This window comes from Lonchura striata, chromosome 1, assembly GCF_050655825.1.
Source record: "Lonchura striata isolate lonStrDom1 chromosome 1, ASM5065582v1, whole genome shotgun sequence".
NCBI lineage: Eukaryota > Metazoa > Chordata > Aves > Passeriformes > Estrildidae > Lonchura > Lonchura striata.
In genome coordinates this window covers 64,281,910-64,300,086 of record NC_140703.1, presented here as the reverse complement: position 1 = coordinate 64,300,086, position 18,177 = coordinate 64,281,910, and the positions used below count along the sequence as shown (strand labels likewise).

The 18,177-nt window shown below is 43.7% G+C and overlaps 3 protein-coding genes across 7 annotated transcripts in view; 1 reads left to right on the top strand and 2 right to left on the bottom strand.

Annotated features, from left to right (window-relative positions):
- Positions 1 to 2,424, bottom strand: part of KCNRG (potassium channel regulator) — a 37,215-nt gene extending 34,791 nt beyond the window's left edge. The window contains exon 1 of the mRNA XM_021526625.4: positions 1,847 to 2,424. Coding sequence (XP_021382300.2) covers positions 1,847 to 2,424 — 578 coding nt within the window. The remainder of the gene's footprint in view (positions 1 to 1,846) is intronic.
- The window catches only part of SPRYD7 (SPRY domain containing 7), a 121,706-nt gene that overhangs the window by 91,906 nt on the left and 11,623 nt on the right, over positions 1 to 18,177 (top strand). The window lies entirely within an intron of this gene.
- TRIM13 (tripartite motif containing 13) lies at positions 149 to 18,153 on the bottom strand. 4 transcript variants are annotated; one of them, XM_021526581.4, is made up of 3 exons: positions 17,972 to 18,153; positions 15,919 to 16,405; positions 149 to 5,264 (listed from the first exon to the last, which is right to left on the bottom strand). In XM_021526581.4, the coding sequence occupies exon 3, from the start codon at positions 5,259 to 5,261 to the stop codon at positions 4,032 to 4,034; it is 1,230 nt and encodes a 409-aa protein (XP_021382256.1). In that variant the 5' UTR covers positions 5,262 to 5,264; positions 15,919 to 16,405; positions 17,972 to 18,153; the 3' UTR covers positions 149 to 4,031. The 4 variants fall into 4 exon arrangements, with proteins under 4 accessions (XP_021382256.1, XP_085434082.1, XP_021382257.1 ...); XM_085577956.1 differs by lacking the exons at positions 15,919 to 16,405; positions 17,972 to 18,153 and adding an exon at positions 12,097 to 12,141; XM_021526582.4 differs by lacking the exons at positions 15,919 to 16,405; positions 17,972 to 18,153 and adding an exon at positions 10,318 to 12,049.

The following is an 18,177-nucleotide window of genomic DNA, read 5'->3' as shown; positions in this document are numbered from 1 at the left end:
CTAAAATCAGAGGGAAAAAAAAAAAGCAGTTACAACACACTTTAACTACTTCTTTACAGTGCAGATCTGCTGCACTGTGCTTATAGCTGCACAGTGCACAGCTGCACTGTGTTTATAGCAACAAAGGCTCCAGATATTTTTTATTTCCTTTAAGGATGACTGGACTCTTTCCTTCATTAAGAGTAATTCTCAGTACATCCAGTTATTTGCTGGGGAAGAAGCACTTCTCTTTCACACCCTCCCCCCACCAAAAAACTTACTTTTTTAAGAAATACCTGTGACAACCTGCATCTTGTCTCACTCAACAGAGGAAAAGAAAGCAGCAGGCTCTGCAATGCTGCAAGTTTTTCAGGCAAGAGTAAATGGTGGACAGCAGAGTCACGTTCACCCCAAGAGCATCACTCTCCAACACACAGGATCTCTCTCTACAGTGACATTTATTGCAAAGTTCCCTTCTACAGCAGGTCGTGTGGTAACAAATATGAAAATCATTTCCACATGGCCTCAAATGATTTTATTTGATATAAAGTACAGTGTAAGAATCTATCCAGACATTCCTAGGAGCAGAGGTCAGGTAAAAATACTATTACAAAATATATAAACTGACAGGGGAAACTGTTCCACAGTTCACAGGCAAGTACAGCAAACATTCATGGAAAGCACAAGAAAGGCAAAAAAGTCCATGTCACCTCAAAGATTAAGGAGATAGAAATTCAGCAAGGCAACATAATCAAATTTGATTTGTTTCATTACTCAAGAACAGCTTTTCTATTGATCTGCAAAGGGAAATTTTTACCAATTCTGAATAAATAAATTTAAAAATCAGAAATATTTTTCCCACTAAAGTTGCCATAACCTACTCAACCAATTGCTAGTCCATTAAAATTAGTAATATGTTACAAAGTTAAGGTTTGGCATACAAACATATATATTGCTTCACAAATGCAAAGTAGTTTTTATTGTAATTGCTTAGCCGAAGAAAGCTGGAAGAAAGATAAACTTCATTTTCTTAAAAAAATAATCAAAAGGCTGCTGTGTTGGTTCATATATTCAAATAGAATATTTTTGGAAATATTTCAGTGAAATTTCCACATAATTCCAGATGTTCTAACAGCCACAAAGGACAAATTAGGTTAATATTTTCTTATACAGTAAGAACATGTCTCCATACAATAGAGACATCCAGCAAAAGATAGTTTAAGAAATCTAAGTAGTCATTAGAATACGATACTGCTATCACAAAAATTACTGATACACAGTTATCTTAATAAAAACAGAACCTGGCTTTGAATTCAAAGAAAACCCACTGTGAAGCATCTAGTTAATAATCTGTCTTTTCTCCCTCCCCCTAATAAAAAGCTCTACAAAAGCTTTCTAGTCCCTGAAATGCTGTCTCAGTTCCACTGGAGATTTTAACCCTTCTTGCCATTCTCTGTTTCCTGTTTTCCATATAAGAGCCTTTTGCACCATAAGCTAGTGGAGATTTTAGGCTTCCAACCAGTACTTTAATTCTTTACTTTGTTTCCTTTGATTCATTTTACTCTGTTTTTCATGTTCTGTAGAAGGTGATACTGTGAAATTCTAAAGTGAGTGAGGAGGAAATTGCAGGGAGAAAAACCCAAGAGCACTCATAAACAAACATCAAGAACAGTATTTTAGGAAACTGAAGAACAGGCTGTAACAAATTAAACTGGGTGTTTAAAAACCTAGAAAAAGATAACATTGAACAGAAAGAAGGAAACCTATTTCTTTCAGTTTCTTTAAAATGAGCTTTGCTAGCGTGCACTTCATGAACTGCAAGTCACAAAGACACGTGCGTAATGAGAAGTCACTCTAGGGACAGTACCTGGCCACGAACTGGTCACCAGCAGAATACTCAGTACCACACAGAAAAACCAGATCGTGATGAGAGGGTCTTTCCACAGGAAGTGGAACAAGTGGCTTCTGGTAAGGAAAAGGGCTGCTCCAGCCTTGTCCTGACTGCTGCCCTATAAACACAGTGATCTGCTCAGCTAGTACCTCAATGGTGGTACTGCAGGAACCAAAGATCCGGAAAAAGGCCTGCATTTCTTGGAGAGAAAAACGCACTTCCAAGATCTCCAGCCTTGGCTTCAGCAAATGTTCTTGGCTCAGGAGGTTGGCCAGGGGGTAGAGTCCATAGAATTCTGCTTCTCTCTGCAGCCTCTGATAGTCTGAGAAATCAGTTGGTAAGGACATCTGGAGAGTCCTCAAGAAGTCCATGATGTAACTAAACAAAGCTCCATCTCTGTCCACAAAAAACTCTCCATTCACCAGTTTAAATTCCCGGTCATCATCATTCACCATCCGTGCCAGCCTGGACTCAGGGAACTGCTGCAAGGTGGAAGCCCGGGTTACAAATCTCACACCTCCCACACTCAGAACGACCACCTCTCGACTACTCATGGCTGCCTCAGCCACTCAGGAATCGTAGCCCTCTGATCTACATGTCTGTGACTTGATCTTTCCTAAACTGCAAGGCAGCTGCAAAAACCATTGCATGCTTTTAGCAAGTGTTTGGAGTGAGGTGTGGAGCAGCAACAGGATTCCCAGGCAACAAAGATGTAAATATCATGTACAATAGTTTTGTTTGCTAGGTTTGGTTGCTTGGAGACTTTGAATTCTTGGAATTTAATGTTTTATTTTTGAAATGAACAGCTTGCAAGGACTACTGGAATACAGTGAATTGACTGTCAAAATTCATGAAACCTTGAGAGAGGCAAACGAATAATCCCAAAGGATGGCACACATTATGTTTGTTTTCTAGAAATGCCAGTTCAACATTTTCATTCCATACACTGCTGTTCATACAACCACTGCAAAAAGAGGTTAAATGTGCTTCAGGCAAGACATTTCAGTACCGTACGCTCCGAAAGAAGGGCACTTCAGAGAACTCAAGCTTAAGGTTCCCTTTAAGTCACTCTTACCTAAGGCCAAGTCAATACAACCAGAAAATTCAAACAGTTCCCAAAACGAGATACATAGAAATACAGCAACAGCAGAAGAACCTATGCAAGGTTCTTCAAACACCACCAACATCCATACACCTGCTGCATCACATAACCTGTTCCAGGAATCATCCAGACATTTTTCCTGGCTTTGGAATTGCAATCTGGAGAGGCAGAGAGGGACAGGAGAGCAACTGTTCTACCTGTGACCTCTGCAGGGCTAGAGCCCAGGCTGCCTTCCTGTGGCAGACTCCAGCATGCCTTTCATTGCACTAAGTTCTTTATGTTAAGGCCAGCTTTAAAGAAAGTGTGGCTTCAGAGAAACATGGATCTAACAAAACAGCCCAGCTACGCCAACAATTTGATGTTGGAAAAGTCAACTGCAAAGTATGAACTATCTGCAAAGCACATACCATTCTGCAGCTTGTTCTTATCATTACCTCTAGAATTTATGCTTGCCCTGAAGATACATTTTTGTATAAAATATGTAATCTGAATGCACAGGGTACTTACAGTATTTGGTTATACAAAAAAAATACCCCACAAAACCAAACCAAAACATATAGCCATTTCAGAGAGAAGTAACACTGTCAGATAGAAGCTGGTTCCAGAACCTGAATGATGCATGCTGCATTTTGCAGTGGAAGGGCAGTCCTCAGCAAACCTGTCAGCACAGTGCTCACCTCAGTCACAACTCTTCTTCCTCTTTCCAAACGATCTCCTAGTTAGAATTTTTTTTAAACTATAATCTTTTACCTTATTGTACAATTACATTAATACCAAACTAAAGATACAGTTTGGCCCTGTATTTTGGTAAGAAAAATGATTTACAGTGAGTAATATTCCCATAATCATTACTGAAAGAAGAATCCACAAGGTGTTTTTCAAAGCTCCATTTCATTTTCTGGTTTAGCAGTGCTCAAACTATGTGAACTTTATGAATGTTTTGGAATAATTTTGAATCTTTGAATGTTTTCACTGCAAGTCTGAAAAGACCAATTAATTTGAGAAGTCCCATGTTTTCTTTCCCAGATCTCTCTTAGTTATTATATTCCAGCAGACACTTCACAACAATTTATATTTGCACACAAACTGTGCAACATTATCCAGTACAACCAATGTATAGTTTTTACACTTTTCTCTTAACAGTGAGGCTCCATCTGTCATCTGTTCCCAGTAAAAGACTGCATGATCTGCTATCTCCACAGTATCTGCCAAATAGGACAAGCAAATTGTAAGGAACTGGGATTTCCAGCACTGGAAGTTGTCAATGACTGACTCCACAAAGGACATTCTGGTGACAGCAAGAATGAGCAAGAATATAAGAGAGTTCACTATAAATCTGCGTGAAAAGACTGAGGAAATCTTGAATTTGAAAGTGTTGCTTTCCTGAGGCAAGGAAAGTTTGTCCACATCAACAAGTTTTATTCCATTCCATTGGCTGGTATCAAAGCTCTTCATTGTGGGACTGATGTCCACAGTGGAACAAGGTAAAGGGGTTTCTTTGAGCACCTTGATTTTTTCCCTGAACTCCTGCATCTGTTGCAGAAATATAATGGGTTCAGACACATCTTTGAAGGCCTCTGCAATGTTAAAAGCCATCCGCTGCTCTTGCAGAATCGTGTTCAGTTTATTGATTTCTGGATCATAGGCCTGCATCACTGCAAGCTTCATGGTCTCAAAGTCAGACAGAATCTCATTTCGCTTCTGCTCCAGTGTGTGCTGCAGCTTCTCAAAGAACTCCTTCACTTTGTCAGAATCTTTCGTCAGCATCTGCAGAGCTTTCCTCTTGCTGGTCTCTAAGGTATCCAGCCGTGAGAGGGCATCTCCACAACGCCAAGTTTCAAATCCCTGAAACAAGGTTTCAAAAGCCCGCTTCTCCTGGGAATAAGCTTCTTCGATGGAACAGAAAACATGCTTTGTGTGATCACCACGGGTGGCACAAACCCCACAGATCAACTGCATGTCTGTCCTGCAAAATATGTTAAGGGGTTGCCCACTGTGCACTTTGCACACAGGCATTTTTGGAGTTACTTTGATTTTGTTGTACTTCTCCACAATACCTTTCAGGGAATAGTTGACCTGCAAGCTGTTGATTCCAATGACAGGAGTCTCCTTCCTGCACGTGGGGCACTTGAAAGGGGATGGCCTCCAAAGCACATTCCGCACATTTCCCTCAAGAATTCCTTCCAGACACTTTCTGCAGAAATTGTGTGAACAGGGCAGGACACGAGGATCATCAAACAGGCTACAGCAAATGGGACAGGTCAGATCTTCCTCTAGGAGCTCCATCATGTCCTAGGAAAGAAAAAATGATGGTAACAGAACTTAGAAAACTTATTTCTCCCTCAAGGAGACCATACAAAAACCAATGTCCATCTGAGACATGTCTCAGTGAGAGAATGATGTATTTTTTTCTTCCAGTATCCTTAAGACAGAGCCTCAGCTGGGGTTTTGCAGCCAGTCCCCCTTAGCTGTGGTACCTGGCCAGTACATGGCAGGCACAAGAATAGTGCAATGCTCAGGCAGAATGATTTTTTTGGACTCTCAACTAGAAATGCTAGAAAAGAATGCTTGCCAATCCCAGCAAGGATTCTTAAAGAAAATAACTCATGTACTCATAATAACAGTGCAAGACTTACATCTTTCCTTGCTGATGCAATACACAGAAATGGAATTTGCAAAGAAGATACATAGCCAACACACTCTGCTAAGATTTGATGACTTTCTACTTGCTCTAATCATCCAAAGCTTCAGTTTCAACCACACTCTGGTACTGTAGACAATACTAAAAATGACTGAAAAAGCCCAGCTGCAGTACTTCTGCTGCTACAGAATACTTGATGTGTCTTTCTGTTCTACTTTCAAGGCCAAAGGAGAGTCACCACTCACTTTAAGAATTAGCTTTTCTCTTGCTCTTGCAGTATTTTTAAATAACCAACTGAATGTGTTACTATTGAGCCATTCAGCACAAAGTTAAAATATTTCAAATAACAGCCACCCATAATCCTTGATAATTCATCATGATACAGAACTGTTAAACATTTTTACTCATCTACAATCTCTATTTCCAATGCCATTCTCACTGCATTCACACCTCAGTAATTTCTTTCTGTGGACAGAACCTATAGGAAGAATATTTATCCCTTCCTACTGGAAAGTCTCAGTGAAGGGACCCAGCGCACTACCCTCCCCCTGCCTCTAACTAAAGCCAAGTTCTCAGATGCAGACACCCTGTAACTTAGAGCATGCTCTAAGAAAACAAATAGCTAATAAAGACCAAAGTAGGTGACAGTCTGTATCATCTAAAGCTTCCAAACACTTTGTTTTGAGCTATAATTAGAAAGGTACTTCCCTTGTATAAATTCCTTCCGTATTATACAACATATATTCATATATATGTAATAAAATTAATTTTATAAATTGAAAGATGTCACAGAAAAGTGCATCAAAGTACTGTTGTGACATCAAGGCATGTGAATGGGCTCTTAAGTTTTGATGTAATTTCTAAGGTTTCTGTCCCCTCAAAGAAATATGAAGTGGAAAACAGCCAAGAAGAGAACTGCAAGGGAAGATCCACGCTGCACAGGACAAGAACAGCAATAAAAACAATACCTCTGACCCAAGGAAAGCAAAGTTCACTATCAGGAAGAAAAGCCAGGTCACTCCTGACTTTCTGTCACAAAAGGACCAATAGTCCCAGTAAGACTTCACAGTAAAAGCTATTCTCGGCAAGTGTAAGCAAACCTCCCATGCTTTTAAAGTGAGGAGGAAGGGTTGTCACAGCCTGAAAATTCAGCAGAAATTCTCAGTGGGCTGAACAAAGACAGCAGTCCAGTGTCAGGAACTCTTATCCTTTATTATATAGCTGCCTTAACTCTGATAGCTATCCCACTATTTAGTTGTAGAAGTGTTGGCTAACAAGCTGTTGACTTTTACAATGAACTTTACCAAGCTCCCGACTCTCCCAGCAAACTTCAGCACAGAGCAAAGGGTAAAATCTGATTGCCACACTTGCTATGGGATAAACCAAGAGGAGAGAGTAAAGACAGAAAATAGAGAAAGTGAAGGAAAAAGACCACCAGCCCTCAGATCCCGCACTGGTCCTGCCACTCTGCACAGTACAGATCTGGTATCAACAAAAGCCTGAGACCAATCCTCTCCCTTTTACAGCTTCCCTAGGGCACATCCCCTCATTTTTTGCGCCATTTGCTGCTGCTGGCACATGCACAGTGAACCCTTAGAGCCCTTCAGGAAATGAGTGGGGGGGGGCTGAGGGCCTGCAGTGGTCCGGGTGCCTCCTTCAGTGAGGTGCCCAGGACATGACCCTTCTCTTGCTGCAGGCACACTAAATGTGATCCTCCAGGCTGATTAACAAGCCCAGCAAAGAAAGGGAAGCTGGCTCACAACAGCGCTTCCCTGTCTCAGCGGGACCCTCCCTCCCAATCCCAACTTTCCTGCATGACAGTCAAAATGCTTGAGACAACCATGCTTATGTGCTTATGCCTCTCCACATATTTTCTGTGCTTGCTGGGAAAAAGAGACTTTGGAAAAGTTGCCAGCTTTTTTACTCAGAACTAAAGTCAGGAGACAGAAGAAGCCACCACTACAACTGGGGGAAAAGTCCCAGAGAAAAGGTCTAATAACTCTAACTAATGGGTTTCCTGTAAGCCCACAGATCCCATTCACAAACTCCATTTTCTGTGAGGAGAATGTAGTTTTGAAGCACCTCGCATGCTCTCAAATCAACATTTCTCTTCCATCTTTCTCCTAGTGGTAAAAATAATGGGATGACAGGAAGATGATAATTTCATCCCTCCACTCTTGAGTCTTCCTTTTTGTGAGCAGCTCTCTCTTTCCAACTTGTACTCATACCTTTTAGCCACAGTAGCAGCACAAAGATCAGTTCTGCTCATGTGTAAAGAGGATAATAACTACAAAACTAAAATTATGGTTTTCCATCTCTTAGTAAATGGAAATGCACCGGGCAGAAAATATTTGCTCTGGTCCATCTCATTTACCAGGGAAAATTTTATTTCCCAGTTGGGGAGCTGGAAAAGCAGCTTTGCATTCCTAACAGCACGAACTGCAAAGCAATGCAGAAAATGCTCACTATAACATTTTCCATCAAAATTGCAGGACAAACACCAAAGATTTTCACACTCCTAAAAATACAAAAAACATACACAAAAAGGCTTCATGATCCAACTAATATTGTCCTGTTACATTTGAACCCTACTTACCAAATTACATAATTATGCTTTATAAATATAACTGAATTTCAAAACCTTTATACAACATCATTAAAAACACTGCATTTAAAAAAAATAAATGGGCAGGTCTACAAAGTCCCCCCTCTTCCCCCTCTTACAACACCAGAAAACGCTAAACCAAAAATACTGAAGGACCTGTACGATTAGTTGGACAGATTAACTTCTGTCTTCTTTTATTTCAGATAGTAAATTGTCTGTAGATTGAAACATCCCTTAGCAACCTGGTATTTGTGTGATGAACCACATCTACAGTTCAACTTTTTCACTGGGAATTTCTCTGTGTAACCTCTGACCCAGGATTGGGTGGCCCTGGAATTCCCCACTTGTAGCACATGGACCAAAAGCATCTCTGGGTACAAACCCAACAGATGTCACCCATCAGAAATAGCAACTTGCACAGTTTTATCATTAGGAAGAAGAATGACAAACAACATCAAACCATAAAAGCAAAAACAACCACAGTAGCTTTTTCCCACACTCCAGACAAAAATTCATTTAGCATGCTTCTCAGCACAGAAGTTGGGTTTATCAGCCAGCAGCATGCTGAAAGCAAAACCAGAATTTCACCAGGCTTCAAAAAAACCAAAAAGATAACCTCTGAATTACAAGTTTCCTGCAACGGCATTTAACTGTTCTAAATGAGACGTGACCAAGTCAAGCTACATTTCTACAAGCAGTTGAGCTAGTCTGGAGAGGTCACATCTCCCTTTCTTGGCAAGAACCCTAGTCTGTGTCAGGACCCCCTATAAGCAATTTCACCAGCCTTGTCCAGACTTGTGTGTTGAATCAGCCCTAAAAAGAGTCCTACACAGAGGAGAAGAGAGATGGAAGATCCTCGTTCCAGCAGCTATGATCTGAACCCTGTTCACTGAGAGAAACCACAATCTAAGAGGGTCACTATATACATTATATTGTGGAACAACTGACCTCTATGAGCAGTAGGTAACATAGGATCATAGAATATTAAGGAGTTGAGAAGGACTTTGAAGATTATCTAGTCCAAACTGCCCCTGCCATGGCCAGGGACACCAACCACTAGACCAGGTTGCCCAAAGCCTTATCTAACCCGGCCTTGAACACTGCCAGGACTGGGGCATCCAAAATATCTCTGGGCAACCTGTTCCAGTGTCACTGCTCCCACAGTAAAAAATTTCTTCCCAATATCTAAACAAAATTTTCTCTCAGTTTGTACACATCACTCCTTGTTCTGTCGCTATAGTTCCTGATGAAGTGCCCCTCTCTGGCTTCCCTGTAGACCCCTTCCAGCTACTGGAAGGTTGCTAACCAGACGGCCAAAAAGACATGGGTAAATTGCCCATGCTTTAAACCTGGTATTTCACGGCCAAAAGTTTTTCCAGGAGCACCAGGCAGATCCAACACGTCCAGACTCTCGAAAGGCAGGAAGGCCTGGAGAAATAAGCGGTCTGTGCTCAGTGCACACACAGCCCCATGAACACCGTTTCACCCCCAGGGCTGGGCGGTCTGTCGAGCGCAGGGGCTGCCCCAGCGCTGGTCCCTGCGCTCGCCCCCACTGTCCCTTGACCTGGCAGAGGTTCCCCGGCTGCTCCTGGTTACACCCCCCGTCTGCAGTTCCTGCAGGGAATCGCCCCTAAACGACGCTGCAGCCGGCCGCCGGCCCTGGCCTCCGCGGGGTGCCAGCGCTCCGCCCGGCGCCGCGGCCCGGGGCAGGGAGGCCGGGCAGGTCCGCGAGGCGCCGCGGGGCTCGGGGACGGCGGCTGCCGCGGAGCCGGCGGTAGGCGCCGCAGCGGCGTCCCCGGCCCGGGCGCTGCCGCCGCCTCTCACAAAGCCGCGGCCTGCGCTCGCCCGGCCGCGCCCGCCCGTCCTGCCGCCCCCGGGCCCCGCTACTCACCATGGCAGGCCGGGGCCCGGCGGGCTGCGGAGCGGCCGCCTCGGTCACCCGCACGCTCGCCGCGCTCCCGCCCGCCCGCCGCCCGCCTTCCGGGCCCGCCGGGACGATCGGCCGGGCCCGCCGGGACGATCGGCCGGGCCCGCCGGGACGATCGGCCGGGCCCGCCGGAACGATCGGCCGGCCGCCGCTGCCCCGCCGTCCCACCCACCTTGGCCCGCGGCCGCCGATCCAGCCCCAGGGCCGGAGCTGCTGCGGCTCGTCCGTTCCTCCGCTGCCCTGTGAGCGGCCGGGAAGCCTCCGGAGCTGCCGGGAGAGAGGGCCGGCGGTGGAGGCTGCTTGCCTAAGGCGGCGGCCGAGATATATACGGGTTTCTGTTGTTTGTTAACTCTGTTAAATTACACTTGAGCCTGCAGCTCACAGGCGCACGTTGCACAGCCTAGGGAGGGGCGCTGCTGGGTGACAATCCTGTGGGGATCTGTCGCCTTCCGAAAGCACTTATTAAAAGAGAACATAATTTGAGACAGCCAGCCTTATGTGCTTCATGAAAGGATAACGACTCATTTGCTTGAGCACACTGGTTATGCCGTTTCCAGCTGGTGAATCTCTTGGAGAGTTAACGTGCCCATAAAACCAGTGCAGGTCTTCCACAAAACACTGACTAGTCCCTGGGAAATGCAGCAGAAGAGATTCCATATCCATTTAAAAGAACATTCTGGTTATAGGATTATGAAACTGAGTCTGGAAGTGCTGAGATGTCAGAGGACCTTTGTGTTCCATATCTCTTTTGCAGTTCTGTTAGTTCTCAGTCAACAGAACAGGTTTCACATCAAAGTCAAACTGAACTTATTTTCAAGTTAGACTTTGTGAAATACTACATGAAAAGCTGTTCCCAAATGTACATACTCTGCCTCCTGCATCCCTCCCCTCCCCTACTGCGCAGTCACTGCAGTCCTGTCACTCATCAGCACAGGGGAGACTCTTCACCTCCAGGACTACCCACACAAGGAACATCACAAATCAGACCGTATTTCTATCAAATGAAGCTCCCTCGAACATCTGACTTATTTCTTCTTATTATTTAGGAACCTGGATCTTAAAAGCCATTCAATAACATGCCAAGGTTATGCTTCCCCAATTCACTGCAGTTACTCCTCACCTTCTCTCCTTGCTGCCCCACCCAAGCTAGCCTGCCTGCTCAGCTGAACTCAATGGGAACCAATTTGATCAAGGACAAGCATTTTTGAAAATTCCTTTCCAAGTGCCTACACACTGAGGCATTTCTTCCACTGTCCACTGGAGAACAGCCCCAGCAGGCAGAGTTGCTGCACAAAAGCAATCAAGACCTTCAGATGTATTTCAACATCCTGCTTGTTTCTTCTTGATTGTCGAGCATCTTGATTCCTGCTTATTAAAAACAAGTAATTCCAGGTAGTTTCCCTCAGTCACCTAAACTGCTTTCAAATTATGTCCCAATGCTTGTGCAGTTACATTTGCTGAGTACTCCTTGTCTAAACTTTCCCAACAGCCACTTTTATATCAAGAATTTCTGGGTCCTATTAATCTTCTCTGTAATTTTATGGTTAGAGATTAACAACAACATGGCATTTTAGATTTCTCACTTGTTATTTCCATCTATTTCTCATATAAAATTTTAATATATTTTTAGAGTATGTTTTATTCTCTGTTAATTCTTTGGGCTGGTCCAACTCTGTCTCCTTATAAATGAAGAAGGAGCTGAATGGGTGGAAGAGTGGTTCCCTGCCCACCCAGAACAATGGCTCTTCATTAGGTCCACCTGAAAATGTTCTTGTCCCTCCTTGCCTTTGATTTCTTCTATCAAAAAGGAAAGCTTAACTTCTAGGCAAACACGCAGCAGGATTTCTGTGATTGGTGCACAGAAACACTGCCTAGCCAGCACCCTACTTAAGTGTTCCACAGCTGTCCTGAGCATAATCAAATAGAATTTGGGCACTCTTCTACTTCTTACCTGAGTCGCACACAACCATTTTGCACACATTCAAGTCCATCTTTCTATACTTTTTAACTCTGCTTCAATAGCAGCACTTTCAGTAGCAGTTTGTTTATGAACTTGCATTCCTGCATCGAAGAGCACAGTGTCTTCCCAAGGCAGCATCAAAAGCCAGTTGTGGAAGCTTCAGAGAAAAGCTCTCTCTGGCTGATGGAAAAGAACATTTGTAGATCTGTGGAGATAAACAAAGCCAAGGGAAATCTAGGCTCAAAGGAGAGGCCCAGCTTGAAAGGAGGTGTTAGAATAAATGCCACTTAGTTATGGGAGAGTTGAAAAGTTGAAAATACAGGGGTAGAAATTTGGAACGAATTATATGATTGTGGTAATTTCCAGATTTTCAATTCTTATTTCTTGTAAGACAAAGGGTATTCATTTACTGTCATCTTCAAACTACAGAGAGAACCCAGATCATGGCTCTTCTAATAAGCACTGTGCAAGGAGATTTCTGAGACTGAAGCTCTGAGTTGTGGTTCAGTCAGCGACCTCAGAGCTGACAGCTACTATTCCCCTTGCCTGTCCCAGCTCTGCCAGCGTCTGCAGATGCTCTGCTGAGCTGATTCCACCCACTCAGTAAGCAGAATGCTATTCCCTTTTCTTTGTTGAGGTGAGTTTTGTGCTGATTCAATAAGTTAAATCAGTCCAATGCAAGATTAGACAATCACCAGGTCTAATGTCAGAAGAGCGAGGAAAAAAGGAACAAGATTTTTCTCATACACTGGAAGCAAGCCATTAATGTGACTCAAATTATAACAGGTAACTCTACCCTGACAGGCAGATTCTCGGGGGGTTAAGCCAAGACAAGAGTGTACTACTGGCAAAAGTCATCATTCCATCCTTTCCCCTTTCCTTAGTCATGCCTTCCTGATGCCTGCTCTCTGCTGGCTACAACACTGATGCAGCCATATGTTAAGCCAGATCGACTTGCCAACAGAGCTGAAAGCTAATCCAGTTTACAAAAAAAAGAAAAAAAGTTTCCAGCAGGATCAATTTTGGCAGCCAGCCGATCCTGCAGCCGAACAAACACCAGTGCCAGGATAAGCCAGTGAGAGGGCCTGTTTCAGTGGCAGCCTGCACACACGTCAGCATAAACCAGAAGTGCCCCCACAAGCCATAATTTCACAAATGCTTCCAGCCAGCTATTGCCAGCACTGCTGCCAAAAGTAACACAGCCTTGCCCTCGGCCACACCAGCTGCTCATTCCAGGCTCCAGGCACCCGCTGTGCTTTGCTGGAGAAGAACTGATTGATAAATATAGTTGGAGTTAAAAGCAGCATTTTTTTTTCTCCCAAATTTGTATTCCACATCAGTAAAGCACCTTTGAACCAAAGACCTGTTGGATTGTAATTGTCTCCTGGAGTGAAGCTCCAGGGAAAAGAGGTGAGTTGAGGGCATTTTACAGTCTTATCCTTGGCTGCAAACCTGCCTTCCCACTAAGGCTAAGGCTTCACATCCCGTTAGAGAGGTGTCAGAGCACACACAGAATATACTCCAGCTTCAGGACTCCAGCTTGAAGGACTCTGCTTTATTCAGCTGTGCTGGGGTGAGCATACTCTCAATCTGAGGTGGATAATGTAGTTGCTATGGGGACCTAAATATGGACATAAATCTGCAAGAGCTTAGAGCAGCTTGATAAAAAGATACCGTAAGATAACACAAGCAAATTATTCAAAACAGCTCCATGTATCAAACACCTTACTGATGTATGAATGTTTCACAACTATATTGTATCTGACTACATTTCTTTTCAACAGATACATCTGGACTATATTAAACATTCCAAACAAGGGATCAGAGAAAGCAGTTTCTTGTTATTCTTCCATAAAAGCAACTTTTAATATGGATTGTAGAAATACCAGGCATTAAAAATCCATGAAGGATCATCAGCAACTGAAATGATCAACTGCTGTTTTGAGGTCTGAATTTCAGAGACTGCCTTGATATCTGCAGGGTCTCTGGTGGCTATTTTAGCAGTACTGAAAAGTTCTGTAGTTTTGCATACAGAACTATGACCGACAGGGTTAACTAATATTCAGCACTTTGCCAGATTTTTTCTGCAGAGGGACGTGGGGGGGGAATCGATGATGAATTCAGTCAGCTCCTTAGCGAAATCCTATTTATTTACAAAGAATGTACAGCCACGTCCCCTTTCCTTGCACGCAGAGGAAGCAAATGGGAGGGAGAACTGTGCAGCAGTCCAAGTTTGCTGCTCCAGCCAGGATGCTTGCCCAGAAGAAGCTGTCCCTTGGCTTTTTCTCAGGGCCATACACCACTGCTTCTCCCACTGTCTGCTGGCTCTTGTGTGGTGTTTCCGGTCCCGGACATGCACACAGGCAAACACAGCTGCAACCAATCTGTGCTCTTGCTGCTGCACTCACAAGCAGTCCCTAGAAAAGTGTCCCTGACTTTCCCCAAATTAGTGCTTGCTCATACAAATTAACTCAGCATTTGGCCATGCACCCCTGTGCCTTCACCCCTGCCTGCATGGGCAGCAGTTTCTCATTTTTAGCTATCTTATGCCATAAAAGAACTTAATTGCTCCTTCCTGAACAAAGCACGGACAGCATCCCTGTCAGTTTTAATGAGGTTTGGGATTGCCTATAGATCAAAGCTTTGCTACAGTGGGTTTTGTTTGTATTGCACAATGAGGAAAGGAGAAGTGACCTCCAAAGCAAAGAGAACAACAAGGAAGAAAATTAATTTCCATATGTAATTTCTTCTATGATTTGGCAAGTGTCAGATTAACTGTGTAAAACAGAGGACTTCCTACATAATGTTAATCTTCACAAGAACTACATTATGGTGAAGATTTCAAAAGTACAAGCACAACCTGTTTTTCATCTGAGACCTTGTCTCTATCATCTTCCAAACCACAGGCCTGACCCTGGGAGTGGAAGACCTGCTTTCAATAAACAAACCTTGATTTTCCAGTTCTGCACCATCATTTACTTCTGTGCAAGTTGCATGGAGACATTACAAAACCCATTCCAACATACATAATAAATACTTTTTTACATTGGTTTTCACAGGTGTAAATGCCTCCACAAAGCATGCAGGAGCAGAGAAGCAAGTCCAATTGGTTTTTACTTGCAGAACAAAAAGGAATTATTTCTCTGTGAATGGATTAGTCATGTATTACACTGTTGTAATGTGTGCTGCCACAATGGGAGAGAGCTGCTCTCTCCTGCAAATTTGGCATATCAGAGAACCTTTCTGAAACATACTTGTCTGAAGCCAATAGATGTACTTTGAAGGGCTAATGAGAAATAGTTGTATTTTGTGAATGAAGCTCTAAGGCAGAGAATGAAACAAGTCAATGACCATCATTTTCCTTCAGCAGGTCCTCCAAATAAGTCTGCATTTGTGAAATGGATGGGAGTGGTTGTGTTCTACTAGCATGGTTCCCAGACAAAATGTCTCTGGTGCTACTGTTCAAGGAAATAAAGTTAAAACGCTGCAATCAGCAAACATGTCTAGGCATGCCGAGCATAATTTTGCATCCAGTGTGGGAGGGTCCAAAATACTTGGCCTCCCCACGTGAAATAAATGAACATTCAAGTAAGGCAGAAGCTGAATTAACCCTTGATTACCAAGCACAATTATACTTCTAAATATTGAAGGCAAGATCTTAATTTCTTTGGGGCAGTTCTTTGTGCACTGTTAAGTTTTTGGTCTTCACACACTCTATAAACAGGCTGACGAGCACATTTAGGAATACAGTGCTATCCTGTTGCAACTGTTCACCTCATCAAGAAAGGCATACAAGTAAACCACATTTCTTACCAGCTGACTTTTGCCTTACTTCCACCACACCAGCGTATATTCTGCTTGACTGTGTTTGACGCCAGACCTTCACTCAGGGCGCACAGACACCTCTGCCGCCATTCCTGCTCCTCGCCACACAAACCCACGTGCCACCAGCCGCTGCAGGGTGCTCAGCAGCTGGGCTCTGCATCTGCAGGGAGACAGGATGGGCGCAAGGATGAGCCGTTCCCGAGGCTTCCCGCCCGCCATGCACACGGGCGCTGCAAACAGCGTGCTCCAAAGCGGCGTGGGCAGCTTGGCCAAGCTGCGGCGAGTGCTTTGCTGCACGAGGGCTGCGGTCTGCTGGCCTGTAAAACCAGCCTCTCCAGTTCAGAGAGTAGTGCAGCAGGAAACTGGCAGCGAGGCACAGCCAGACAGTGCTCCCCAAAGTTCATCCCCTGAGTCCAACAGATTTGGCAATGCTGACTTCATGCGGTGAGATGTGTTTGTACTCCCAGTGCTCATTCTGGAGAAGAAAAGACATAGTGGGGCAGAGAAAAACATGGGACAGGGAGTCATTTAGGGCTTAAATCTCTAAGTTTTTAAATTTTATTTTATTTTTAAAACTATATTAATATTTATCTTTTAGCATTTACTCTAACAAACCCACAATAAAATCCCACAGTGACTTAAATGAGACTAAATTTGTGAACAACAAGCTATGCCAATAAGAATCCTGATGCCCTCCATATGAAATAAATAAACATCAGTTTCCACCTAATATTTACTTCTTGGAAGTTCAAGACTAATCCCATTTGGCATATTTTAAGGAAGTGAGCTCTTGACCCCAAATGTTTATGGGCTGTAACAGTAAATTCAATAAAAAAAAAAGGAAGCGCATTTTAAAGCTTCTCTTAAAATCAGATTGGTTTTAGGCACAGTTTTGAGAAAGACAGCACTTTACCTCATGTTTCAAATAAAAGGGGGTAAGTGTGACTGATACAGCCCATCCAGACCCGTAAGAGATTTGTGGCTATGAAAGTTTATTTTAACAAGGATTTCTGAATATCTTTATTAACCCCCTGCCCTCACAAGACAGGTAACATAGTATCACATGGGTTACATTACTTACATCATACTTCATACTGTAATAAAATGTTAAGGGAGTCTTCTAGGTGAAATGCCATGAAATAATACACCAACTGAAATAATGAGAAACAACAATTTCATCCCCAACTGATTTGGAGATAAACAGGCCTTCAGATGCAAGTAATTAAATTACCTGCTGTAAGCAAAACATTCTATATCAGCAGCCCATGGCACATTTATTTGATATTTTTCTGTAGATTAACAAAATGTGAAGTGGGAACAGGTAGGCTTCTCTAGTCATGTTATCAATATTTACTGTGTTTGTTGGAGTCCAGTTTGTGGGTCCTGCTCTGGATGCTGTGTGTGCTGTAGGAATGCAGAAATAGACATAGAAATGCTCGCATAACCCAGAGACCATAAGTCAAGTTACAGTTTTTTTATTAGGCGGTATTCTACCTCTGTGAAAGGGACACAAAGCTGGCCCCAAACTGTGCTTTACAAAGCAAAATGGTAAGTGCAATGACAGCCCACTGTAGCAGCATTTGCAGGTGAATTTAAGTGAGTAAACTAGGAGAGGTTTGAGCACACGCAGAAGTACTCCGGAGCAAAGCGTGCTTCTTCAAACACCTGGGGCTAATCTCAGAGACACGAGTCAGAGGTCTGGAAAAGAAAGAGTGCACCTGCAGGCCCGCTTGTGTGAGCCTTTCATTTCAGTGAGCCACGTCGGAGTTTTCCAATAATTAAAAACAAGAAAGGTGGAGGGGGGTGGGGGGCGGAAATAAAATAAATAAACGGGGTTCTTGCTATTTGGCGCCAGGAATAACTGAGCAGTAAATTTCCATGAAGGAGTCCCTTCTCACGTGTGAGGTCCGTTGATGCCACACCTACCACCTGCCCATCATAATCAGTGTCCTCTTTTTTAATATATACATATATACATATATACATATATAATATATACATATATACATGAATTATCCTTTATATGCCTGTACATACGTACAATACGTCCTTTAGGTGGCTGCGCCACGGCGACAACCGCGGAAAAAGAGCAGTGGGGGCTGCACTCGTTGTCCGCTAGATGTCAATTTCCAGAGGAAGGCCGGGCGCTGATGCTGGGCTATCTTTCATTTCGCTCCGGCCCCGCTCGCCGCCCGCCGTGCCGCCATGGCGGGGCGGGCCCGCGCGGCGGCCGTTGCGCCTGCGCGG

Excerpts from the sequence above, each read along its gene's own strand:
- TRIM13 (XM_085577956.1), bottom strand. The coding sequence starts at position 12,126 with ATGTGTGCAAAATGGTTGTGTGCGACTCAG. Across the intron at positions 5,265-12,096 it reads AATGGTTGTGTGCGACTCAG|GACATGATGGAGCTCCTAGA; the intron begins GTAAGAAGTAGA and ends TTTCTTTCCTAG.